Source organism: Hoplias malabaricus, chromosome X2 (assembly GCF_029633855.1).
Source record: "Hoplias malabaricus isolate fHopMal1 chromosome X2, fHopMal1.hap1, whole genome shotgun sequence".
Taxonomy (NCBI): domain Eukaryota; kingdom Metazoa; phylum Chordata; class Actinopteri; order Characiformes; family Erythrinidae; genus Hoplias; species Hoplias malabaricus.
This window is the reverse complement of record NC_089819.1, coordinates 13176093-13203338: the sequence shown is the minus strand read 5'-3', so window position 1 is coordinate 13203338 and position 27246 is coordinate 13176093. Positions and strand designations below refer to the sequence as shown.

At 36.7% G+C, this 27246-nt stretch overlaps 1 protein-coding gene across 1 annotated transcript; it reads left to right on the top strand.

Annotated features, from left to right (window-relative positions):
- The first annotated feature begins 1681 nt into the window (after positions 1-1681).
- Positions 1682-27213, top strand: LOC136677002 (apoptosis-inducing factor 3-like). The gene is made up of 20 exons (XM_066654342.1): positions 1682-1815; positions 12589-12766; positions 14436-14649; positions 16291-16400; positions 16864-16973; positions 17431-17475; positions 17636-17732; positions 18723-18835; positions 19372-19458; positions 19690-19781; positions 21566-21696; positions 21837-21952; positions 23090-23161; positions 23504-23567; positions 23706-23782; positions 24027-24144; positions 24249-24347; positions 24430-24505; positions 25366-25470; positions 25871-27213. The coding sequence occupies exons 2-20, from the start codon at positions 12736-12738 to the stop codon at positions 25911-25913; spliced, it is 1800 nt and encodes a 599-aa protein (XP_066510439.1). The 5' UTR covers positions 1682-1815; positions 12589-12735; the 3' UTR covers positions 25914-27213.
- Positions 27214-27246: the final 33 nt, after the last annotated feature.

Sequence of the window (27246 nt, the reverse complement as noted above, 5' to 3'; positions counted from 1 at the left end):
TATAATTGCTGTTGTGCTCATCTGTGTTTTGTGACATTCTAAAACACTAAAACATGACTTAAAGTACTGTAACTAGGAACACCAACTTCTCAAACTCATTACTACACATAAATACCCTCTATTTCTGAAATGATCAACCTGTAATCTAAACACTGAAACCATGAACTCAAATGAGGATTGCTCTTTTCCTGCTTCAAAGATGGGGAATATTGACTTTTTTTGCTGTTTCAGATCACAAATGTCTCCATACAACTCCAGTTATAAATACGCTTCTGTGGTAATTCAAACAATTAATAAAACCTTACAAGTTAAACTTTATCCATGTACAAACATCTGTAGTTTTTTTCCCCTCAAACACACCTTTTCACTTAAAAAAACACCGAGCTTAGAAAATCGTAGATTTTCCCTTTGAATACCACTGCTTTTGATCAGATGATTGGATCTTGAGGAAATAAACAAAAGCAATAACTGACATAGTGCTCGGCGGTATGAGCGCAAATCAATATCACAATTAATTGTACATTGTACCACGATTACGATTAATGAATGATTATTTTGTTTTTGTATTTTTGACCCTCATAGTTCAGTGACGAGGCTTGTACTGTAAATATGCTCCAGTATTAAATATGGGATATTTTTTTTAATGTTGTTGTGAGCTTGTTCCTCTCTTGTTTCTTGAGCACTTTTGAGCACTGGGCAGAATCATGCGACTATAGCTTGGTTGTGTGGTTTTAAAGAGACAGTACCTGAACAAACAGTAAGGACATAACACAATAAAAATAGTCTAAATAATCGATATAGACAAGATTATGTCAATTAGAAGTTCTGAATATCAATTTCGATTCATTTTCGATTAATTGCCCAGCCATAATCTAACATCTGTTCCAACCTCTTGAATGTTGCAACCTATGACTGTCTCCCACTTTTTACAGCACTCAGTATAAACTATAAATAAATAATAGAAAGATGCCTAACTTACGTTTTATTAAGCTAACCTCTTTTATTTAATGAATGAAGTTGTGTCCAAAAATCTTGAAATACTTAAATGAACATCTATAAAAGACCCCCAGTATCTACTATATGTTGAATGCATATTTAAATATAAACATTTAAAGTTGTTATGACCCATGATTGCACAATTTTGAGTAGAAGTGAAGATCTCAGGAAAGAGAGAGCGAAGTGGAAGGAGAGAGAAATTATGTGACTTAGATAAAGTAGGGAGTTGAGAGAGGAGGAGGTGGGGTGAAGGAGAGAAAGGAGGAGGGCATCAAGAGAGCTCAGCAGAGTAAGAGAACGAGGAGGGGAGGGGAGAAAGTGGAGCTCTGGGAGAATACATGCTGTGTTAGCATCCCCCGAGCAACTCCATCAATACTGCATACAGCTGAACTGCTGGCAAAAGACCTGCTACTGCAGCCCACAAGCTCTGATTGAGAGAGAGAGAGAGAGAGAGAGAGAGAGAGGGAAAAGGGATAGAGGGGGAGAGAGAGAGAAGGAATAAGTGGCAATAGAGAGGGTAGGAGAGAGCAAACCAACACTTCTTACTGTCGCCTCTGCTTTCTGCCTACTGCTGCTTTTCTGCTGTGTGTGTGTGTGTGTGTGTGTGTGAGAGAGAGAGAGAGAGAGAGAGAGAGGGAGCAAGAGAGATAGTTTGTGTATGTGTGAGGCTCGTAGTGGGACCGAGCCTGGATCCTGTGTTACTGCAGTATAAGCATTGCAGGACAGAACGCAGTGCTGTGGGAGACTGGAGACTGGAAGGATGCGTCCATCTGCAAAACTGACTGTCCACTGACCGCACCTGCTTCACTTGGGGATCAGGTGAGTGCTGTATGTTACCAGACACAACTTAAATGGATTAAAGAGGCGCAGGTTTGAGCTCTAGGGGAGTTACCTGCAGATACATTATACATTTATTTAAGTTATACTACATTGTTTTTGGATTAATTAAGCGATTGCCCATTGATTTATAAGTGCTTTTAGAGTTGACAATCTTTTCTAAGTACAGAGGAAAGTGTTGAAGTTATTGCTTGTAATAAATGATGATATGCAGCAGACAGAGATTAAGTTGAAAATGACAGCAATTTTTTTATTAAATGTTTTAACTTGTAAGTAGCATACATTATTTGGCAACTACTATTATTCATTAGGTAACTACTATGAAACTATATGCAATGTGTGCAGTTAGAACTGAAGTGAGAACACCCTTATGGATCTTTAGACTTTATGGGGTTAAGAGGGCACACATGGACCTGATGATTTTAGAATATGAACGTTCTGCAGTAAATATGAATATATGAGTTAACGTAAAGCTGGCGGTGGGGAGTTGTTGTCTCTTCAGGAGGCAGTTGAGCACTGTAGTTGTTTGCAGTGTATGAATTTGTAGCAGGGAAGCAGCAGAGTCTGCAGTGAAACTGACAATGCTGTAATCTCTCTCTCTCTCTCTCTCTCTCTCTCTCTCTCTCTCTCTCTCTCTCTCTCAATTGAAGTTAGCTTTATGGGGCATGACAACTTCATCTAGAATACTGCAAACCAAAGCACATAATACAGCATAACAACATTAACTATTTGTAACTTAGCAGTCTCAACTAAGTTTAAAATCAGTAATGTAGATTCTAATCATAATGATATTGTTGTACAAACCCCATTTCCATTGTTGGAATGCCGTTGTTGTACAATGCATTAAAAACAAGAATCTCTTGAAGCTTTATTTAACAGTTGAAAATATTTTTCCAGTGTTTACAGTTACCAACTTTATTGTATTTTGTAAATATGAACACATTTTGAATCTGATGCTTGCAACGCATTGGGACAGGACCTAAGAGTGAATGTTATAGTATATTCAAGTTACAACCTTATGAAACACTATAAGCAATTTTATGTTTTTGATAATCCAACAAAGGATAACACTTTGCAAGTAAAGATGGGTCATGACTGACCACTTTGTTCCAAACTTAATGAGAGTCTAGCACTTTTCTCAGCAGTCAACAATACCTACTATGTATCTACTGAACATAATACTGTGAAAAGATTAATGGAATCTAGAGAAATCTCAGTCTTTGTGGGGCAATGCTGGACATACATTTTTTTCTAAATATTTGCAAACTTAGAGCCCTCAGATGTCACTGGCATGTTACTTTTTTAAACATAGACATGTAGGCTCAGGAGTACTTTGGAAAACCATTGTCACTTAACACAGCCTACAACTGCATCAAGAAATGCAACCTGAACTGTATTATTCAAATTTTAGCCATATATTAATTTTGTGTAGAAACACCAGTGAGTTCTGTGCTCAAACTCATCTAAGATGGACCAAAAGTCCATCAGACAAGTCCATGTTTCAGCTTTTTCATTCATTCATTGTCTGTAACCGCTTATCCAGTTCAGGGTCGTGGTGGATCCAGAGCCAACCTGGCATCACTGGGCACAAGGCGGGAACACACCCTGGAGGGGGCACCAGTCCTTCATAGGGCGACACACTCACACATTCACCTCTGGACACCTACCAACGTATGTTTTTGGACTGTGGGAGGAAACTGGAGCACGCGGAGGAACCTCACACGAACATGACGAGAACACACCAAACTCCTCACAGACAGTCAGCCAGAGCAGGGTGTGCACCCACAACCCTAGGACCCAGGAGCTGTGTGACAACAACACTTCCTGTTGCACCACCGTGCCATACTATGTTTCAGCTTGTTTTAGGGAATAAAAGGGATGTCAGCTACTACATCGCAAAGAATAAAAGACTTACCAATGTAAAGTGCAAAAACCAGCATCTGTGATGGCATGGGTAGTTGATCAGTGCCCACTGTATGGGTGGTCTGCATATGTGTGAAGAACCCACTGAGACAGAGGCTTATATTTGTATTTTGATGAGACGTATGCTGCCGTCCAGATGACATCTTCTCCAGGAACTCAGTGTTTATTTCAGCAGGAAATGCAAGACTTCATTGTGTACAAGTTCAACAGTGTGGCTTCCTGGACAGAGTGTGTGTGCTTGACTGGTCTGTCTGAAGTTCAGATCTGTCTCCTATTGAAAATGTGCGGCACATCATGACAAGGAGAATCGGACAAAGGCAACCACAGACTGCTGAACAGCTCAAGGCAAAAATCTTCCATTCACAAAAAGATTAAGAAGTACAATTAACAGTAAAAGTGATGTGACACCACGGTAGACGTTCCTTTGCCCCAGCAAATAGAATTGTCAATGAAACCACTGGAAATCTTTTCTTTGTCCTATTGTCTGTTAAATAAAGGTTCAAATGAATTAATGAATTACTGAAATCAGTATTTATTGCATTTTTAGGAAGTGTCCCAATGTTTCTGAAAATGGGGGTTGTAATAGGAAAGAAAATTACAGTTGATGTCACTATAATGATAAATACTATTTCTTTCTTATCACAAAATGGGTTCTCTTCTTCTGTTTTATTGTCTTATATATATATATATATATATATATATATATATATATATATATAGGAACAAACATTACTTATGCCTAGACCCTAGCACCAGCCTGAAATGAAAACGTATGTCATTTTTAAGATCATTTATATATTTCTAAATAACTGTATTTCCTGTACTTTATTTCCCATTCTCACTGGGAATTCTATTTGTAGAATCTATGAAAAATAATGGTTGTCAGCTTAAATAACAGTGATCATTATGTCAACATTATGGAATATATGTGATAGGCCTAATGGCATTTGGTCAATATTTCTTTTCTTTCCTTCAGTATTTCTTGTCTGTTTTCTCTTTTTGGTACACCCTTTCTCTCTCTCTTTCAGGTCTCTCTCTCTACTGCACTCTGTCACACATTCAGTGACATTTTGCAGAAAATGGGTTTTAATATTGATATATTTGAGATGACAGAGGTACTGCTATGCTGGTCTTTGCAGTAAATCTTCTTTAGTTACTGCAGTATAATCCCTCACTCTACAGCTGAGCTCAGCTGAATGTATGCTGGATGGATAAAGAATGGAAATAATGTATATGATGGCTTTTTGAGTCATAGGATGATTTTTGAACATGTTGTCCAACAGAAACTACAGACATGTCCAGACACCTTTAGAAAAAGTGCTGGACTGTAGGAAGGTAGCAAACCTGCATTTAACTGGAGCCTATAGGTATGTGCTATGTGCCATAACCCTGCAGTGTACTATAGCTTAGACTACGAATTCCACAACAAGATCAACTCTGAACTCCATTTAGCTAGTTTTACTCAGCAGACTGTGGACATACACCTTCAGGTTTCACTGTTGTTTTATCATGTTTTTTGTCATGTCATATTTCAGCAGTGTGGTGTATATATTGAGACAATATAAGCAGGTGCATAGCACTAACTGTAATCTGCCATGTTTCTAAGATGAGCACACAGACATGGGGTCATATTAATGGAGGAGGGTTTGCTGAAAACACTGACCGGAGGTTAGTATAAACACAGACGCTTTGTCGCAGAGAGCAGTTTTTTAAACAAGTTTTCCCAGGCACAAAATGCATATGTGGACATGCCTTTTCTGAAATAACTACTTTTAAAAGATGTACTTCATATTGGAAGAAGTATTTTGTAGACATTAGAACAAGAAATATAATTACCTCTTGAAAGAATATGCCGCTCTTTCATATAATGATTGTGAGATATACACTATATGTCCAAATGTTTGTAGCCTACTTATAGGTGCAATAAAACCACATTATAATTCTCAGGTTAAAGTACAAAAAATGCAATATAATGGGCCTTTAAAATGTTTCATACTTTCCACATCATGTCTGAAAGTCAGGAAAAGGCATATGTATCCAGATCCAGTGATACTGACTGTAAAGCGAAATACCTTGCTTAAAGGCCAGCCTATTACAACCCAGTCAGCACACCTTGGCAGAGTCCACATGTGTTGAGAATATGCTGGTGCTGGGTTCAAGATGGGCTTGGGTTTTGGATAAGATAGCATATGGCTGATTATAAACAGCATTAATAGATTGATGTGATTGTGAGCAAATCTCAGATAATGTTAATGTCTGATAAGTTCATCTTTATCTAGTAGAGGTTAATTTAGCTCATATAGCTAATGGGGTAATATGTGAAATTAGAAGTAGCTTATAAGTAGCCTTATGTGAGTGAGCATATATGATGAAATTCTACATTGAAGGAGTTATACCTTTAATTAATTTCTTTAATGTATTGCTCCTGCTATAGATTTATGAAACTAAAACCTTAAAAAAATAAAAGGCAAAATAACAGTTGGTAAAATATAAGACAATAAAAGATCTGGCAGACATTCTGCTCTTTTCCTAACCTTGATTTTTAATAGATGGTGTGTCACTATTCCAGAAAACACAGCTCCATTGTTCTGCAGCTCAGTGCAGAGGGGCTTTAGCCTATGCATTGAGATCTTAGGCTTATGTGCATTTGCTCCACAGCATCCCCTTCTTTTGGCAATGCTTTTCTGTGAACACTGTACACACTGTGCCCAGTTGAACACCTGCATCAGCTGTGGGACCACCTCAAAGTAGCAAAATCTCTACTAATGGAAATATATTATATATTTTTTATGTATTGCTGCTTTTTACATTTTTTAGTTGATATATAAAGTAGTTAAAGTTAAACCTCCCTTAATATATTTAAGAAATAAATAATCATATGGTCACAAATGTATCTCTATCAATTTTTACCCCAACAATTAGCTTGTGCACTGTGGCAACCTATCTGACAAGCTGTTTGTGAAACTTTGCAAACATAAAACACCTAATGATGACTTTTTTCTTTTCTCATCACTACAGTCCAGTGTGATGATTTGTCATCTACAGATTTTCTCAGCTCCCTCCACTGATGAGGTTTTGACTCCAAAGGAGCTGATTATTGGGCTCCTGGCCAATGAAAAGCTTGAAGTTGACTTGTTTACTAACTACACGTGATTTCTTATGTTAAGCTTTGAAAAATATCCAGGGCTGTTAGAAAAACATTTGGTTGTATAGCCCAATAGGCCAGACCTAGTCATACCTATTCTCATGTAACCTGCTTTTTAATCATACTCTGAAAATCAGATTAAAGGAAGTAAAAAAAAAAAAAAAGATCGATATCAGAAACAGATGTGTCAACATGTGTGCTGAACGCAAATTAAGGCTGTTACTATATCAGTACCTCTAAATATTGTTGTCTACATTTAAATTGTAAATGACATGCTTGTCTGGCTAGCTTACACTAGTCTTGCAGGTAGGTCATTTATGTTGGACTAAACATGCTTAAAATATCCTAAAGCTTGACCCCTTTTTCTTATCCATGTATTGGCAGCAGTTGAGAAAAGTACTTTGTTGTGACTGACACTTGCCTATCTCATGTAGATCTGTGTGAGAGCTAATCTTTAACCAAAGGCCATTTATTTATGTGGGAAAGGTGCAGGCAAAATTCCAACAAATAACATGTCACTGTGACACCTTGGGAAAACCATATGGAACCATATAGGAAGTACAGATCACGCAGTACTGTGGCCTGGCAAATTCCAGCATCTTTAAGGTGACTGCTAGTGTATATGCTCAGAGAAAATATACTGTAAAGGTCCATTAGTGTTCATTAAATTTATATGTAAATGTACCTTTAAAGTTGCAACAGTGGTTTTAATGTCCAGTTTTGTTCCTTAAAGTTGCATTAAATTCTGTTCTCTGGAAGGAGAGATGAATATTTGTATTCTTTCATTATAGGACTATGTAAAATAATACAACATAAAAATCCTGGAGATGAAATGTGGCATATTTTAAAATCTACAATTATGATAGAATGAGGTACAATTATTTTGTTTTCTAAATAAAGATACAGAATAGGTACCTTGAGGGTAACACCAGCACCACAGTAATAGTTTTTCTGATATTGTATGTGATAGTGTTGTCTACTTTATTATTGTCTACCTATTTCCAGTGTAAAGCTAATGCAGATGTGGTAACAGAATTTGTTAGGATTCCTGTGGCATTCAGTGGAAAATTCCTTTAGTACAAATTCTATTTGGTTTTGTGTACCTTGGGGTGTAGAAACACCAATCATATTTCCATTGAGGAATCTGCTTATACATGGAGTTCCTAATAGGGGCATGACGCTAACTACACAACTGTACTGCCTCACAACTTCAGAGGTCTATATAATTATACATAAATAAGTATATTATGTGTTTATTTGAAAAATGAAATTTATGGCTATCATCAAAAAAAGGCTTTCCACTGAGATCTTTCTTCAATTTCAGGAACAGGTAAAAATCACTCTGAGCTCAGGCCGAGCTATAGGATAAAGGATTAATTTTATGGAATCCACAGAGCGATGCTGCAAATTTTGTTAACACACTTGTGTTACAGTGGTTTAGATTTCATAGAGATTGCAATAATATGAATGATCAAAATAAGCTGGTGTGTTCTTTGTACTATCTCAGAAAGTGTCACTTGGAATTGATTTTGGATTCAAAACACTTACATCAAATTTGGGCTGTCTGAGGATGTCCTGAGGACTTGTTTGAGAATCACTGATTTAAATGCATCAGGCACTGGTTTATACTGCAGCGTTGATTCAATCACTGATGCCTCTTTGAGACCCATTAACATCTCCTATATTCTTACAGTCCCTAAAGACCCACACCTTTTTGATAGGATTTCACATTGCCTTTGAACTCTTGAGTCACTTGTGTCAGTCAGAGTCCATCTCAGCTGATAAACCACGTGTGTGTACGTGTGAGAACTATCGTGTTGTGTCTCGTGAGTCTAGTGGAGCACTGTATGAAACCTTTCTGGAAGGCAGCTCAGGGTAAAGCAGCTGACTGTTAACTGGACATGATCTGAGGTATTTCAGAATCTAAAGAGTGAGCTTATAGCAGGTGACACTTATATGTTTTGGTGTTTGGTTTTGCTTTCAGCAGAGGATGAGACCCCAGGAAGAGCACACTATGCAAGTGGGTGAGATACAGCCCTAAAGGTGACAGAAATGATGAACTGTACTCACTGGACATTTCTCTGCAGCTGAAAGTCGCTTTTATCTAAATTGGTTTGGATGGCAGAACAGTGCTGATATAAAGGAGGAGAGTTCCTGCAGTAGCCTGCTTATCTTGTAGGTTGGCAGAGAAATGAAATTTCTCAGGCCAGTATATGTATGTACATTCTGTGGTGGTTAATTTATCCCATAGTTTTCCATTATGCTTTTGCTTTTCTCTTTCATTTTCCATTTGACTGAAATATTTATTTTTTAGACATTATATATGCTGAAATCTACATTTAAATTTTAACTTTAAACAATTTATCTGACATTACTTTCATTACTGTTTCAGATGTATACATGGTTTGTGTTCCCCTGGCCAAATTGCATGTTTGGGTGAAGAGAATATAAGTACACATCCTCTACGGAAAACATACTTGGACACATTTCTGTACACAGATATTTTTACGTTCCACATATAAAATACTGGATCATAGCTGAAAAGTAAAGGCCACATATGAGACCTTTCAAAATAATGAAATATCTCAAAGAGGGTTTAAAGTGATTCTAAAAGATTTAAATGATTTTGTTGTTTCCCTACTTGTCACCTTGCTCCCTACTCATTCATGTAAGCCCTCTGCTCTATCCCCTGCAGAAATGGTATGGTGTTCCCATTTCTGGATTCATCCTGACATGGTGTAACCTTTTGAACTGAGTCACCTCATGTGATGCAATCCTACATTTAGCCAGCGACAACACTAACTTACTACCTCTTACTCACACTGGCAGTATGCATTATGGGGTTCTGTGCACCTGAATTAATTACAGTTCAAATATGTGTGTGTGGTTACTGAGCATGACTGTTTTTTATGATATAAAATGTATATCGACCAGACAAGCAAGCCAACTAGCAATAAGATCTACCTCTTAGGGCATGAAGTCCAGAAACCTTCTTAACCTACTTTGAGAAATTTGCAGCAAATTTGTTGACAAGCAGATTACAAATACAAGTGAAAACTGGCATAATGTCTGAAACAAAGCTCACAATACTCACAAGCCCAGGGTCTTTCTTTGCTGTTTGTTTATTACCAAGTTTGAGTGTTCAGGAAGGCGTGTATTTTGTTGTCAGTATGTTTGTTTATTTTTCATGCATGACCCAAAAACCATAATACTACGTGAACGTGTAGGAACAGACTCACTGTTGCTATGGAGATGTCATAAATTCTGCAGGAATAACAGTAGTGGCCCCCTTCCACTAAAACCAGCAGGACCAGGATTTTTTTGTAGCTCTTTTTGATAGATTCATTATGGTAAAAACATTAGTTTTTTTAATAATAGAATATATAGATATATATTTATTTCTTTATAGCTGAGTATAGATAAACTAAAATAAAAACAGCAATTCAAAGAAGGTTTGATATGACTGCACTAATTACCATCATAATTACTGTAATACACAGCTTCAGTATACTATACTTGGCATATTTCCAGTATCTTATAACACACTGCAAATATGTTGACATATTTAACATTATTAAGTATTTATGTGGACTTGCTACAGGCTGCGTTAAAGTTTTAAAATCCTCAGAACTTTTGCCGTGGGCTTGTTTCCGTTCCTGTGTGCTGTGTAAGACACACTGGACCTCTCCCTAATTAAGAAGCACTGTTCTTTCCACTCGCCACTTCAAGGACCTTTGAGTGTGATGTGAATATCAATTGGTCCTTTTAGCAGGGCCAATGAAAAGCTTTTTAAGAATTTAAACACAGTACTTGAGCTTGACTCCAGAGCTTTAGTACATTTTGTGGTTTATTGTATCAGGGTGTACTATATAAAGCACATGTTTTAATATTAATCAATAATTTGAGTTATAGATGTAAGTGATTTATTACTCATTTGGTAGCAGGCACTTTTTAATAACTAGTTCATTTTATTACTTTAACTGAAAATAGGTTTTTCATATCAATTTCAGTATAGGCATTTTTCTAATTAATGTATTTAAATGTTTTATAACTTAGCCAAATCTACTTTCTTTATTTTGTTAGTTTAAGTGAGTTTATTTGATTGTAGTTCATTTATTCTTTTATTTTCATGAGTCTGTATTTTCTGTGCAAATGGGTCCTTGTGTTTCCTTCTAAACCGAGTAACCCCAAAATACTGAAATAATTATACAACAGTACTTTCATGGAACCTTTAGTTATTTTTGTGTACCTACTCTTCTGGTCTAGCTGATCTCCATCCAGTAAAGTGTAGCTTAACTACCTGATGGGAAAGCATGTTGATGGTTGAAGAATTCCTGGTACTGGACAGACTCTCTGTTGTCTATGGAGGATATGTTAGTGCCATCACCATGGAGGCAATCAATTGTTTTATTCACATGCTCCCAAAGGCTGCACAAAAACATTTACTTAAGATGGCAAGCATGCTTAAGGATCAGGATGGTGGTGTTTCTACTTAACTGAACACACTTGGTGGCTAGATTGCGAGTTTTTAATTTAAGATAGTGATCATAAACATTAAATGGCCTTATTTTCTTTTTGAATGCTAGGTGGAATTGTATTTTTGTGTAGTGCTATAGATAGTGTTTAATTCTGTATTCACAGTACCCCATTCATCACTGGAAATTCATAAATATTGTCTCATTGCTGACTAGATATTATTTAGCTTCTGGGCCAATGCTGATTTTTACCAAATTGATCAGTGGAGTACTGGTTTCTGGTAAATATTTTTTAAGCTATTATCTGTGCAGTAAGGTGTTATTCTAACAATAATAGTTGAAAACACTTATAATAAGTAGAATCCATCATTAAAATGTATATTATGCAATTTTATGATTGACAATAAATGTTTTGTTTGTTTGTTTTGCCTTGAAAATGTCTCATTAATGTTTATCATGTTGTAATGTCATTATCTCAACATGATTGTCACCATTCCCAATGTTAAGAATTGGCTAGTATGGTATAAAGTCCCCTTTTTTGCAGACAAAAATATCAAACCATGATATACAAAGACAAATTCAGATACACATCATGATATTTTGACACAGTGCACTAATAAATCCATGTTTTAAAATGGCCATCTCAGGGCACAGTCATATTCAGTCATTATCATTGAATAGATTACATATATTTCACAAAAAGCACATTGTGTCAGTGCTTTTATAAATGTGCTATACAAATAATGGTGACTTGGCTTTACTTAGATTATTGCCCAAAATGTAACACTGTATCCTGTTTTTCAGTGTCAGAGTTGATGCTGAAATATCACATTACATATACTATCACATGCAAATTAAATATATTAAATAAACACCATTACTGATGTTAATTACTGATGTTAAAAATTGTGTAGATGCAATGTATTTTATTAATGTTGAACCATGTACACATTTCAATCAAGCAAATTTAAAGCACCTATTTTTTATTTTCCTTTTAAATTTGAATGTATTTATCTTAATTTTTTAAAGACTCTTTGAAACACTTAAATATTTAATAATAAGTATTTTAAGAACCTTTAAATAGTGTTCTTTATACCATGAGGAAAGGTTCTACTGTTTTTTTCAGTACTCTACACAGTAGTGTAGTGTTTTTGCAAGTTATATTTGCTGTATGTGCTGTAGGTTTGTAAACTTCTTGTCCTGTCTCCTCAGGCTATGTGCAGTGGCTGATTTCTGATATGGCCAACTGGGCCAAACAGACCCCAACTTTGCCGTTGCAGAGCTGTGTTCAGCCCCAGGACTTGTGGTCCACCCTGAGTGACTGATCCTGCCCTGGGCTTCCCACTCACTGGGCCCACCATGGGAGGATGCCTCTCCAAACCCAAACCAGGTGACACACTCACATACACGCAACACACTCTGCCTCGCACCCCCACCAACACTCTCAAATCCTGTAATAATTGGCACTTGTTTCTCCATCTATATATAGGTCAGTTCAACCTGCCCCCTGACTGCCTTTGTGGCGTGCTTTCTTTTGGTGCTACAGGAATTTTAATGCTCTCAGTTGCTCTCCATGTTCACAGGGATTAGACAGTGAAATATTAGTGTGGAGTGTATTTGAATGTTTCACAATGTATCACTGTTTCCTTCCTAACATCTCAAAGACGAAGTGGTGCTGAAGGGCAGAAATATGACTTCATATGTCAATGGACCCACTTGTTGTACTGTGAGTAGGCACAGGCAGCGGGATGTGAATAGATTGAACTTACAGTGTGTGACTGTGGGCTTTTGAGAAAAACGAGCCCTTGGATTAAGTATTGCAATGTAACCATCCTTCCAACATTATTTATCTTAATGATATTGTCATACTCAGTATTTAATTATCCTATCTTACTTAGACAAAAATACTTCAGAAATTAGTCTGGGCCAGGTTGCCATAACCAGATTAAACCTAATTCTAGACTAAATGGGATTTTTTATAGGATTTTTCAACACCATTAGCGGTGTAATATAGTCCAAGACTAGAGTGAAGGAAATGGGAGGAAAAGAAAGACTGGAGAGAGAGAGATAGAGAGAGAGAGAGAGAGAGAGAGAGACTCTATTGTCTATTGTGATGATTTTAATACCTAACAGGACATATAATTAAATTAGAAACAACATTACAAACAGCGTACAAACATGTAAATTTTTAACGTGAATATATTTTGTTTATGAATCTCATTCACATGAAACCATAAACATTTCTACAACTGTAATTCTAAGTAGGGGAGAGTGGTGCTCAATTTACACAACTTTTTATATAGTTCAACCAATTTGAGTACAGTGTGATTGCACTCAAATAATTTTTCTCTTGTCCAAGTCTTGTTAAGCCTCTTGACTTAATTTTACATAAATGAAAGGTACTGAACATTTTACTCCATTTTCAACAGAAATGTGTAAATTGTTTGTACAAAGGAATTATTATGCTGATGAAGTTATTAATCAAAATGTGTTAAGTTGTGCCAGCTCTTTGCTTCATATGAATTTAAAAGTGGTTACTGCACCATGTATATAACATAACGACAAACTATCACTTCCTCATCTTGTACTGAAGAACAAGCTCTCCTGTTGAATATCCTTCATTTCAGTACAGTGTCACTAATAATAAAGCATCTGGAGCGCAAAGCGCACTCCCGGCTTTCTTTCCTCACAACCTCTGGCCTTGGTCGTCTCTTATGATTTTCCATTGATTTTAATTAAGCTTCGCACAGCAGGTGAGAATTCTCTCTGAGATTAAAGCATAAGACCTGGGTTCTCAGCACATTTTTCCAGTCAGAAAGAGAAAGCAAGTTCCGCACTCACTGTGGTGGAACTACATTACACAACCAGCACCATTTTCTTATCTAGATCTTTTTTCACTTTAAAATGGAAATCATTAATTTGTCTTAGTACTGATACACAAGTGTTACACTGTGTTTAAAAAAATCTCTTCAGAGTCACATGTGAGGAAAAGACAAAAGTTATTTTATCTGATTCAGGCTGTTACGTCTAATGCAACCTTTGATACTTCCATTTTGCAGTTGAGGTCAAAGTTGAGCTCACTTTGCTGGAGAAGGAGAAGGAAGCCGAGATGATGTCTCCGAACGGAAAAGCCAGTCCCTTTTCAGAGTATCGTCCCAATGGTTCTTTGGGCCACTGCTCGGACGAAGACTCAGCTGCCATGCGTCCTTCTCACAAACATCGAGACTACATAGAAGCCACAGTGTGCCATGTAAAAGACCTGGAGAATGGACAGTAAGCTTGTCTCTTTTTGACTGGAGTACACAGGCCAGGTTTGGGATAAAAAAAAATTCAAACAAATTTGATTAAATATACATGCATATGATAATTCTTATATATTTGTTCACTATATGTTATTATTGGTATAGGAATTTTTCAAAACCACTGCGTAATATGTTTAATCATGTTAATAGGAACCAGAAAACTAATTTACTAATATCTCCCTCACAGAATGTGATTACATAAAATGGCTACATGCTGCTTAATGCTCATCATGTTTCTCAATGTCAAAACATTTGAAAATGTATTTTTTTGTGTCAGATAATATGTAAATCTACATTTGTTATTATGTTAGCATATACAAAAATGAAAAAAGATTGGAAATAACTAGTCATTCCAAAAGTGTAAACAGTAGTGCAAGGACTTGTAGTATATTGGTGAAGTTACATGTGGATGTATGTTTTTAGAATATTGTGATTTGGGATGAGTGTGTAAGAAGACCTCTGTATTACCGTGAGTCTATTTTGTAATATCACATAGCATTTAGGTGCCTGCCATAGGCGGCCCTTTTTTAGGAGTGCATCTCTAAACTGAGTCCCAACACCCCCAAAGTAACAGTAAAAAGTTGTCTTTTTTGTTGTTGTCTTTTTATAAAGTTTGTCTTCTATAAGCAGAAATGTGTTAAAACCATAAAAATGACATAGTTAAACTAATTATTCTTTAACAACAAAAATTCAGCACACCCCTCACAAGTAGTATGATCCAGTTTCTATTACCTTTCATTCGCACAGCTCGTAGCTGCGCTGAGTGTGTGTGTGCACGCAAGTTTTAGTTTGAGTGTCTGTTTGGTGGTGTCTCCAGAAAGTACATCAGACAAGGAGCACCAACACATTACACTTGTTAACAACACTCTTCATTTGGCTTGCATTGAATCACACATCATTCTTTATGTTGTTATTGTTAGGAGTTAGCTATCTGACTTCTTTTAATCTACCAATCTAACTGGCAGGTTGTCAGTCAACCACGGTTTGAATTGGAGTAAGAGAAGCTGGTTTTTGAACCATTGGTAGTCAATATTTTGTTATTAAAAACAAGGTTAAGGCTACATGTCTATTAGCTAATCAATGTTATAGGTTGATAGAACAAATAATACAATAAATGATGCCCATCTCCAAACTTGTCATGCATTAAAAAAGCCAGGTTCATGTGAGAGAGTAAGATCAAAATGACACGATTTAATTGTCCAAAGTAGGGTGAGCAGATGCCTTGAAAAATCCACAACAGTCTAGATTTAGCGGTAGCTATCCACTGGTTTTCCTAAGAAGTATCTGATTTAGATATAGCAACAGATAAAATGAACAGGTTAATAGGATAGCTGTCTGTGTGTTGTACCAAATTATTATTGTCGATCTGTGATTCCTGCTTTTAGTTGTTTATATCAAACCAGATAATGGAGGATGCTACTGTGGAAGGAATTTTTGAGAAGAAATATCTAAAAATAAATTTACTAATGTTTAATATGTAACTAACAGTGACAGGCTGGTCTCAAAAAGCTCTGATCCTAGAATGACCCCTGGTGTCTGCAGTGATTCCCCTTGTGCACTGAGATGAGCGGAGTAATAGGAAATGAGTGCGTGTCTGTGTGTTCCCTGTCAGGATGCGTGAGGTGGACTTGGGGCCAGGCAGAGCCCTGCTCATTAAGGAACATGGAGAATTCTCTGCCATGGGACACAAATGCCCACACTACGGGGCACCGCTGGTTAAGGGTGAGGCATGTCCTCCACATTATGTTTCTACTGAATTTAATCTCACTTTGTTCCTGTCTTGCTCTTTAATGAAGGTTAGCTTGCAAATGCAAAAACTACTGTATGGCAGTATCTTATCAAAAAGGTAATTTCATATATTCATTACTCAGCAGTAATTATAAGGCTGTGAACATTGTTATCAGATTATGCAGATGATTATGCAGCATCTTGTGAATATTTACACAAGGTTCACTGCAGTTGAAAATTAACTACATTTACTATAACAGGAAAATATAGTTTATATGGTGCCTTCCCAAAAGAAAGAACATCATGGAATAAAAGAAAGACAATTCACAAAAGGTATTAGGATAAAAGAACTCTAACAGAAAAAAAATCTACAAGTCAAGGAAAGAAAACAGGTATTCTTTGTGATACTGCATTTTTATTATTGCTGTGAGTTAAACTGGTGTTGTCTCCCTGATAGGAGTTCTATCTAAAGGTCATGTTCGATGTCCGTGGCATGGAGCCTGTTTCAATATTGCAACTGGAGACATTGAAGACTTCCCTGGACTGGACAGCCTTCCCACCTTTCAGGTATGACATTCTGCCTTATTTGCTTAATCTTTTGTAGAGTTAGAAAATGAATCAATAATATATAAAATTCACAGTATAAAAGCGCATAAGATGCAAAATTACAGCTTCTGCAAATTTTTGGTTGCATTATATAATCTGTTAACACAGCTTGTGTACTATCTGAATGTGAAATCGTAACAAAAATGTAATGTTCTGGTCTACTTGTCTGAAATATCAGGCCTAGACTTTTATTATTGGAACATTACACTTTACAGTATTTATGAGAGAATTCGTAATTAGACATTTTTCTGTACACATTGTATCAATCTGCCTCCATCCCTCAAGCTTCATCTGATTACCTCTGGCAGCAAATAGAATCTATTGGCTATCTAATCTAGAGAGAGAGACAGAGAGAGAGAGAGAGAGAGTATGGTATAGCATGACAGTCTTCTGAGATTTAACCATGTCTTTGTCACAGGTTAGAGTTGAAAAGGACAAGGTGATTATACGGGCTAACAAGCAGGTAAAATTAATTCTCTGTACTTTTCCATATATTTGAAGTGAAAGTGATGTTTTTGTATGTGTCTGTGTCTTTGTTGCTTTCACAAAATGAATCAACTTAATTAACACTATATTATCTGCTGGCTTTGCTAGTATAACTGTTCAAGTTTCTGCTCTCTCAGGCTCTCCAGACCCAGAGAAAGACAAAGGCTATGGCAAAGTGCTCTGCTGTCATCAACTCCAGTACAAGTTTTAGCCATGTTCTCATCATCGGATCAGGTTAGAAACTATTAGGACTAAATGTCGCAATCAGAACACAAACCTCCAACCAAAAAATAGCTTTAGAGAACGTAAAAAGAAAATCTCTCAGTGTAGTTTAATTTAACAAATTTTGAATAATATTTTTGCACAAGTTTTTGACATTAATGAAGGATAAAAAACTCAAATGGAAATATGAGTTATTGTTACGAGAGGGACAACATGTATATTCTTTTAATAATTACAGAGTTTTTAATTTATTTTTTTGGAATCAACAGACAACTGCCTTTTGTTTCAAAATCCATTCCGACTTCTTTTCTCCCTTTTGTTGTAGCAGCTAAAGGACACTGAGCATTAACAGATATATTAACTGTGTGGTTAATCTGGTATATTTTAAGGTAGTGCTGGGCGATATGAGCGCAAATCAATATAACGATTAATTGTACATTTTACCATGATTACAGTTAATGAACAATTATTTTGTTTTTGCATTTTTGACCCTCATAGTTCAGTGACGAGGCTTGTACTGTAAATATGCTCCAGTATTAAATATGGGATATTTTTTCTAAGGTTGCTAGGAGCTTGTTCCTCTTTTGTTTTTCCAAACCACATATGCTGTTTTTTTCTTTGGTACTAGCTGCTCGTACATGACAGTACATGAACACAAAGTGGGGACATGACAGAATAAGAATAATCAATATAATCAATATAGACAAGATTATGTAGATTAGAATTTAATTAATTGCCCAGCCCTATTTTAAAGTCTCTGATTATAACATTCTTGATGTTAAATACCTTTGTGAATCTAGGTGATGCACACATTTCTGGAAAAACAATCATTTTAATGGATATACAAAACTACAAATATAAGGAGGTTAAATTTGTGTTGCATGGTTTATCAACATCTATAAATATACATATAAACTTGAAATTATTTCAGTTTTTAATTATGTGTATGACAGTTTCCATTAGTGCATTTCCCACATTTTTACTCAATATTCTTTATTTCAGGTCCTGCTGCCTTGGTGTGTGCTGAGACTTTGAGACAGGAAGGCTTCACTGACCGCATCGTGATGTGCACAATGGAGAAACATCTACCCTATGACAGGCCTAAACTGAGTAAGGTTTGTACAGAGTCCACAGAGCAGGCAACGGGCAATACAGCAATACACAAAATGCTAGATATTTTTCTTTCATACTTCTGTTGCAGTTGAATTATATAATCTATCAGTGTCCTTATCAGATCTGAGTTGATTTTGATTACACTATATGTCCAAATCTATCCTGATAATCTATCCTTTCTAACTTGTGGATTCAATAAATTCAGAGTGCACATATTGTGGACCGATACATTTAACAACAGTGGAGCTACATTCTTTGGAATTGGAGTACATTATGGATTTGTTGGAGTTCTGTTTAAAACTAATCATCTAACATTACCTTAGTTTTCTTATGTTTTTGTGGCTGAATGTAATCATATCTAAAGGGTAGAGTATTATTGCTTGTTAAAAGCTGGAACTGCACTACAAATCCTATATTTCTTGATTTCAAATGAAATATAGAATGGGCAAGTGACCTTTTGGACATACAGGGTATTATTTATGTGTTCATGTGACTCCAGTTGGTTTCAAATTGTATGATGGTTTGTCTCTCTTTCTAGTCTTTAGAAAGCACAGCTGAGCAACTTCAGTTGCGCTCAATGGAATTCTTCCATAACCATGACATAGAGCTGTTACTGGAAAAAGAGGTAAGTTTTATACTGCAGCTCACATACAGTACACCATTTCAAACCAAGCTGGAAGTGAAGGCCACTGAAACATTTGTGAGCCCCAAAAATGATCTATTAAAATTATAACTAAATTTTAGCAGCCTGTATTGATTAATGATGTTGGAAAATGCATGATATGTGTTTGTAGAAACACGACAGTAACCCTTATTAAATTTCTGGACTATATGTTAATTGTTTCTTCCTCCTCAGGCTGTGTGTGTTGATGTAAAGACAAAAACAGTGACATTTCAGGACGGCTATAAGATGGAGTACAGGAAACTCCTCATAGCGACTGGAAGCAAGTGAGAAAGATTCATTTCTACCGACTATTCTAAGTTAAGACTAATTCTAAATGAAAAAGCACACTGAATTTCAAATGTCAGCTTAATGTTAAGAGATATTTTGTGACACATATTTAGTGAAACTTACAGAAAAAAATACACTGCAGATTAAAATTTCATTATTAATCGCTATCAACTCTATTAGACACACCTGCCTTCTTGGTCCAACTTGTAGATGTAAAGTCTGAGTAGTAGCTCATCTTTTGGTCCACAGTTTGTGTTGGTTGTCCTCTAGTCCTTCATCAGTGGATGCGTTTGGCTGGATATTTTTGGTTGTTGGACTATTCTCAGTCCAGCAGTGACACGGACAGCTTTAAAAAATCCCACAGCACTGCTGTGTCTAATCCACAAACACAAGCACAACACACAATAACACACCACCACCACATTAGTGTCTCTGCAGTGCTGAGAATGATCCACCACCCAAATAATACCTGACTTGTGATGGTCCTGTGGGGTTCCTGACGATTGAAGAGCAGGGAGAGAGATGCTCTGCATATCTTTTGTCAACAGATGGAACTACATTTTGTAAAACTGTAAAAAGTGCTTCTGTGTCATCAGTGGAGTTGAGAGGATGGACAGTGAGTGTAGAAACAAGGATACAGTTGTTATAATGGTGTAGTTGATTTGTGTACCTACTGCAGGGAAATTGGGCGGCATGGTGGTGCAGCAGGTAGTGTCACAGAGCTCCAGGGACCTGGAGGTTGTGGGTTCGATTCCCACTCCGGGTGACTGTCTGTGAGTTGGTGTGTTCTCCCCGTGTCTGCGTGGGTTTTCTCCGGGTGCTCAGGTTTCCTCCCACGGCCCAAAAACACACATTGGTAGGTGGATTGGCGCCTCCAAAGTGTCTGTAGGTGTGTGTGTTGCCTGGTGAAGGACTGGCGCCCCCTCCAGGGTGTATTCCCGCCTTGCGCCCAATGATTCCAGGTAGGCTCTGGACCCACCGTGACCCTGAATTGGATAAGCAGTTACAGATAATGAATGAATGAATGCAGGGAAATTATTTTTCATACATCAGTCATAGTCCAGATGAAAGTAGAAATGGTGAACAATTAAAAATCATATTCCTTTTTCTTGGGTTATTTAATTTGCTTAGTTAGATGTCTTTCTTTTCCACTGATCAGGCTGTGAATGTTTTGCAGTCCTTTACAATAACTGTGTCCTTCACCTTTTTTGAGTCATGATGTCTTATACCCCCCACCCCCACCCCCAAAGACCTTACATATGGCAATAAATGCTTTAAAATGAAGTACATTTTCAAAGGCAGTGCCTGATGATAATGTATTTATTAGAGTTTTATTAAATAATAATCTTTATATACGGTTTAAATAAAATGTAAATGCTTCATCCTGAAAATCAACCTTAAACTAACTTTCATGTAGGCAACTTTTGACAAGAATGAATAATTATTAGTTATAGTGATAGTAAGCTCTTTCTAGATGTTGAAACATTGTTGGGAAAATTTGATTTTGGTCAGACACAAGTAGGTTAGGTACTGAAGCTAAATGATTATTTCAAATTACAAACACAGACAAAAAAATTATTAACTCTGCATCACAAATGTTGGATAGAACTCTAGCATTCCGGAAACCCAATTTTATATGGAGATTATACAAGCTGTGTTGTACAGTTGAATGATTGACATTATGACTGTCTCTCTCTCTCTCTCTCTCTCTCTCTCTCTCTCTCTCTCTCTCTCTCTCTCTATCTGTCTGTCTCTCTCACTCTCTCTCTTCCAATTGAAGACACAAGAGCATAAACTACAAAGGTAAAGATATTGCCAATGTGTTTCACTTGAGAACTCCTGAGGATGCTAACAGTATAGCCAGACTTGCTGGCAGCAAGAATGCTGTCATCGTGGGTACCTCATTTATTGGTGAGCTCATGGTAGATTATTATTTCATATAAAATTTTTAATATTAAAGGAATAAAACATTTACACTAAATGGGTAATTCTGATATATGTTTTCACCTGTGTTCAGGTTTGTAAAACAATGTACAATTACCTATGTCCAGGCATGGAGGTTGCAGCGGCTCTGACAGATAAAGCTCACTCCGTTTCTGTGATTGGAATTGAGGCTGTGCCTTTCCGTAAAGCTTTGGGGGAGAAAGTAGGAAAAGCCCTGATGAAGGTGAGGCTCTGGCAATATTTCTAGTCGCAGATCAGTTTTATTACCAAACAGCTAACCATATTGTAAATAAAGTTTTGATATCTGATCAGCCAGTAATGCTCAATCCCTTGAGAGGGTGTCTTCTTTTCTGACAAGCCATTCACTTTTCAAAATCAAAAGTTTTAGGGGGCACCCTGCCTAGTTTAGTATTATTTATAGCTCAGTTGCACAGTTACACAAAGAGGAAACTGGTAGAATACTTGATGTTTCAGATACAGAGATAGATGACTTGTTTAAAAATAAACATTAGCACACAAATGTCCTAATCTTAATTACTCTGTGCACAGTGTGTGCTGACTGATGCAGACTGTCAAGCTGGGCTTAATCTCACAGATTCTGGGATTTGCTCCAGTAGGAAGCCTGAAATTTCTCTATCTGCCTTGGAGACTCTCATGTCATACTTGGAGAAACACTGTGTTTTAGAAGACAAACTACAAAGATTAGGCAGATGGACATATTTCAGTGTTTTTCATATGAACAAGATGGAGAATGTGGGATATCCTAAATAAAAAAAAATGAATGAGAATAAAACATGGCTAGCTCTAAAGTCAAATTCCAGCAAACATTTCAGCAGAATTCTTTCTCTGAGTTGTATAAACAAGTCAATCAGAGTGATTTGTTTTGAATTGAATCACTGTAGATAAACTTATTGTCTTCTTATTGATTTCTGTACATTTGTGGTGATAGGAACCAGACATAATTATAGATATCTACAAGCAAATAAAGACATTTTAAATCAATCTAAATGATTCTGTTTACATCTTAATGATTTAATGTTGGAGTTTGAAGAAAGCGTATAATTTTTAAAATGACTGAAAGCTTTGGGAATGGGGCTGATATGTATGTGGTTAACATATCAGCGTTGGTGGAAGTCCTGCTGATAAAGCATATATAAAGACTCTTTAAATGTTACAAATGTGAGAAAACCACTTGAACAAAAATCTGATGCTATTATTAACATCAACTGGCTGATCCTACATTAAAGTGTTTAGAAAAATTAGTTGAAGTAGTAGGTAAAATGTGTTACATTGTATGTTATTTTTCCTCTTTGAATGATGGTTAAGAATCCCTCTTGAGTAATATGACTGTATGTTGCAGTTGTTTGAAATGAACAGGGTGAAGTTCTACATGCTGAATGAAGTGTCAGAAATGCGGGGGCATCATGGACAGGTATCCAGAAAGTGAGAGAAACATGGGCTCAGCCTGACGGGCCATAGACTGTCTCATCCTCTACCGCTTCTCTCTCTCTCTCTCTCTCTCTCTCTCTCTCTCTCTCTCTCTCTCTCTCTCTCTCTTTCTTTCTCTCTTTCTTTCTTTTACTATGTTTCTAAACCAGAGACAGTAAATAAATAATGACTGTCTAATACCATTTGTAAATTGTATGCAAGAACATGTTGTAAAGAAAAAAATCATAAATGTCATTTCTAAAATAGTAATATAATATTGCAAGAGCAAGAAAAATACTACACATGTTTAGAGACTGAACTTATCTGTTGTGATGTCCTTTTATAGTTAAAAGAAGTGGTTCTTAAAAGTGGCAAAGTCTTACGAGCCGACGTGTGCGTTATTGGTACAGGTAAGTGAAGATTATAAGTTAACATTCAAATAATATTGCACTAGCATTAATTATATTGTGATAAATTACATTATATTTAGAAGATTTCTCTTGATGATTTATATCAGTGAGAGTAGAATAACTCTGATGTATATTCAGGTTCAAGTCCTGCCACAGCTTTTCTTAAGCAGAGTGGAGTGCACATGGACTCTAAGGGATTCATCACTGTCAACAAGGTAGAGAATCTTCGTCATAAGTTATTTATTCACTGATTCATCTGCACTGCTCCAGCGTTTATCAGTTTAGAGAACTGCATTGTTGAGACACTAAATATATCAAACAAATCTGGGCTAAGATGGACTGATCTTGCTGAATGTATTGCTATATGTGTGTACTACCTTGAATGCTCAGATTTGGTTATTCTTGACCTTTCTGCAGATGTAGGTGTAAACATCTTCCCATTCTGTTTTCTTGGTTCAGATGATGCAGACGAATGTGGATGGAGTCTATGCTGGTGGTGACGTGGTATCGTTTCCTCTGGCTCTACGAGGAAATAAGAAGGTAAACATCCCCCACTGGCAAATGGCCCATGTTCACGGTAAGCTCCATAGCAACAGATTTCATTGACACATACATATGTTTTAGCACAATGTCATATTTTACAGTCTTAAAAGTCTTTTACATAGACCTTTAAATCTGCAGGAAAAGTTGCTGCTCTGGGAATGATGGGAAAAGCCTCAGAGGTTAGAACGGTGCCTTACTTTTGGACTGCTATGTTTGGTAAAAGCATACGCTATGCAGGTAATGATCATCGTTATATGAAGAGTCAAAATAAGACCCATTTTATACCTCCTTAATTAAACAGTCACAATTCTTTGCTAAGGTTATGGAGATGGCTTTGATGATGTGATTATCCAGGGAGATGTGGATGAGCTGAAATTTGTGGCATTCTACACAAAGTGAGTAAATGATCACAATGTACAATCCTGATGCATTTATTTTGAATACCATCCATCCATTATCTGTAATCGCTTATCCATTTTGAATACCATGTTCTTTGAAATTATTTATTATTTATTATTATTTCCTCACAAAGGAAATTTCCATTAAGCTTCAAACATCATGACAGATGTCAAAAGATTATTTTCCTTTTGCGAAAGAAAATGTTCAGGAAAAATCATGTCAAGGCTAAAAGATATCATTGTATTTAAAGAGCATATCTTAATTGAGAAAAAAACTGTATTCTTTTACCAACATTTATTATCAGAAACCGCTTATCACGGTGGGTCCGGAGCCTACCCGGAATCATTGGGCGCAAGGCAGGAACACACCCTGGAGGGGGCGCCAGTCCTTCACAGGGCAACACACACACACACACTTTTGAGTCACCAATCCACCTACCAGCGTGTCTTTTTGGACCGTGGGAGGAAACCTGAGAACCCGGAGGAAACCCACACAGACATGGGGAGAACACATCAAACCCCTCACAGACAGTCACCCAGGATTTGAACCCACAACCTCCATGTCCCTGGAGCTGTGTGACTGCAACACTTCATGCTGCACCACCGTGCCGCCCCTTTTACCCAACAGAATGAGGCAAATTAGAGGGCACAGTATCAGTTCATAAACATATATACATTTTAAGGGGCAAGTACAAAACATCCTGTTAAATTCTACAGGATAAATGGTCACATAAAAATGAAGTTCATCTACAAGAGAAATGTGTGGTATATACTTAAATGTGATTATTTAGAAATGAATGTAAACCAATAGAACTCATTTTACTGTGTCCGGTTACCATTACCTTCTGCTCCTCCAGGAGTGAGGAGGTGATAGCTGTGGCCAGTATGAACTATGACCCAATTGTGTCTCGGGTCACAGAGGTCTTTGGTTCTGGAAAGACAATAAAGAAGCGTGATGTGGAGTAAGTAGCTTTCTTTGTCTAAATCTGGACCCGGCTACAATAAACATGTTTATTTCCATAGTGAAAAAAAAATGCTATTTTTCAGTGGCTGTTATCTGTGATTATGTGCTTTTTTAATGCAACAGCAGGCAATTCATTTGAAGCTTGTAAAATAATAATAATAATAATATATATATATATATATATATATATATATATATATATATATATATATATATGTATGTATGTTAAAGCTTAATTATGTTCTGCTTTAAATTGTGCTTTCAAAGGATGTTCACCCATGGCAAGTAAGGATTCTCTCATGATAAATGTATTTTGTGATCGCTGATGACATTGGTATGGTATAGGTACAAGAACTTGAGCACATGAACAAATGCTAAATTTGCCTTTTTTTCTGCAGGACAGGAGATATGTCATGGTTGATAGACAAAGGCTCACAGTGAGAACCCTCAGGACTCTGAGCTGGATGCCTTTCCTTTAAGGTCTTCTCCCTAACCAAGATGGAACTCTTTATAAGAAACGACTCTCAGTGCTGGAACACAAGCTGGTGAACTGGAACACTGCATGGGGACAAGTACCCGAAGATCTGGATGCGTTTAACTGACCCCAAAACTAGGCTCTCATGTCGCATGCACCTGCTTAAGGCACCCCAGGGATGTTATGAGGCTCTGAATGGAGCTAAAAAATTCACCTGAGGTCAGTGCTAGCACCAAACCATGAGCCATAGGGAGTTTTTAAAGGTCTTTTACTTTTAACACTGGAACAATCACGTCAGGATGGTTGGGATTTTTGTTTTTCTTTCTCCAGTGAAATGCCGATGCAATGCCAAGCTCTGGCCTTCTCTGCCTGTGCACGAAGCAACTACCTGTACACAATGTTTATAAAGGGGCTGTTAAGGAGAACTAATGTTAATTATTCTCTTTTTTTTGTACATGCAAATTTGTATATAGCTGTTACCTAAAATTCCATTGTAACATTACACAATGGTTTTGTTTCTACTACATCTGTGCACAGTTTTTAATGCTACTGATTAGCTTGGGTATGCGAACTACAGCGTTTAGGCAGATCAAGTCTCTGACATTTGTACAGATATGCGGCTTCAGTGTTTTTAAAACCCACTATTGGTATGACACTACCTTGTTTAAGTATCACCCGGAAAAATAATTTAGAATCTGCAGACATAGAATTATGTCAGATCTCACAGGAGTTACAGGGCTAGGATTCAGTGTACTCATGGACATCAGAAGGTATTACATTTAAATGTCAAGACTTTACACACTTGTGACAGTAAGGTATTAGCCAAGAGAAGGCTAGCCTGTCATCAGCAAATTAGTCAAAATCATCAGTAAAATTAAATCAGTAGACACTCCGACCACAATATTATTTTGAATGTATCGTTTCTGCAATAAAAAGCATGTCTCTTGGCAAAAGGCCCTTGATGCTAACAGCTCTTTTAACAAATACAACGTACCTCTTATGGTAACTTTGGTTGCCTTGCTAGTTAATTGCACAACAAATATATTTAATGCTATACCTCTATATTAGTGCTAGTAATATAAAATGTTAGGCTTGAATTCTCTGATATTTTGAACTGATTGACTGAATGGTTGATTGATAGATTGATGATTCACTGTATTTTTAGATAGTATGCAATAATTATGAATGCTGATTTGGTTAGATTTGACCTCCGGAAGCTCCTTTTTGTTACTAACTCAGGGATAGGAGGTTTGAGTCCTGCTCATATGGGGGTTTATCCTGGTGAGTAAATAAATAATT

What these genes read in the sequence shown, in the direction of transcription:
- LOC136677002 (XM_066654342.1), top strand. Translation starts at nt 12,736, where the DNA reads ATGGGAGGATGCCTCTCCAAACCCAAACCAG. An exon ending in TTATACGGGCTAACAAGCAG is followed by an intron (nt 17,476 to 17,635) that starts GTAAAATTAATT and finishes CTGCTCTCTCAG; the next exon opens with GCTCTCCAGACCCAGAGAAA. An exon ending in TGCGGGGGCATCATGGACAG is followed by an intron (nt 23,162 to 23,503) that starts GTATCCAGAAAG and finishes GTCCTTTTATAG; the next exon opens with TTAAAAGAAGTGGTTCTTAA.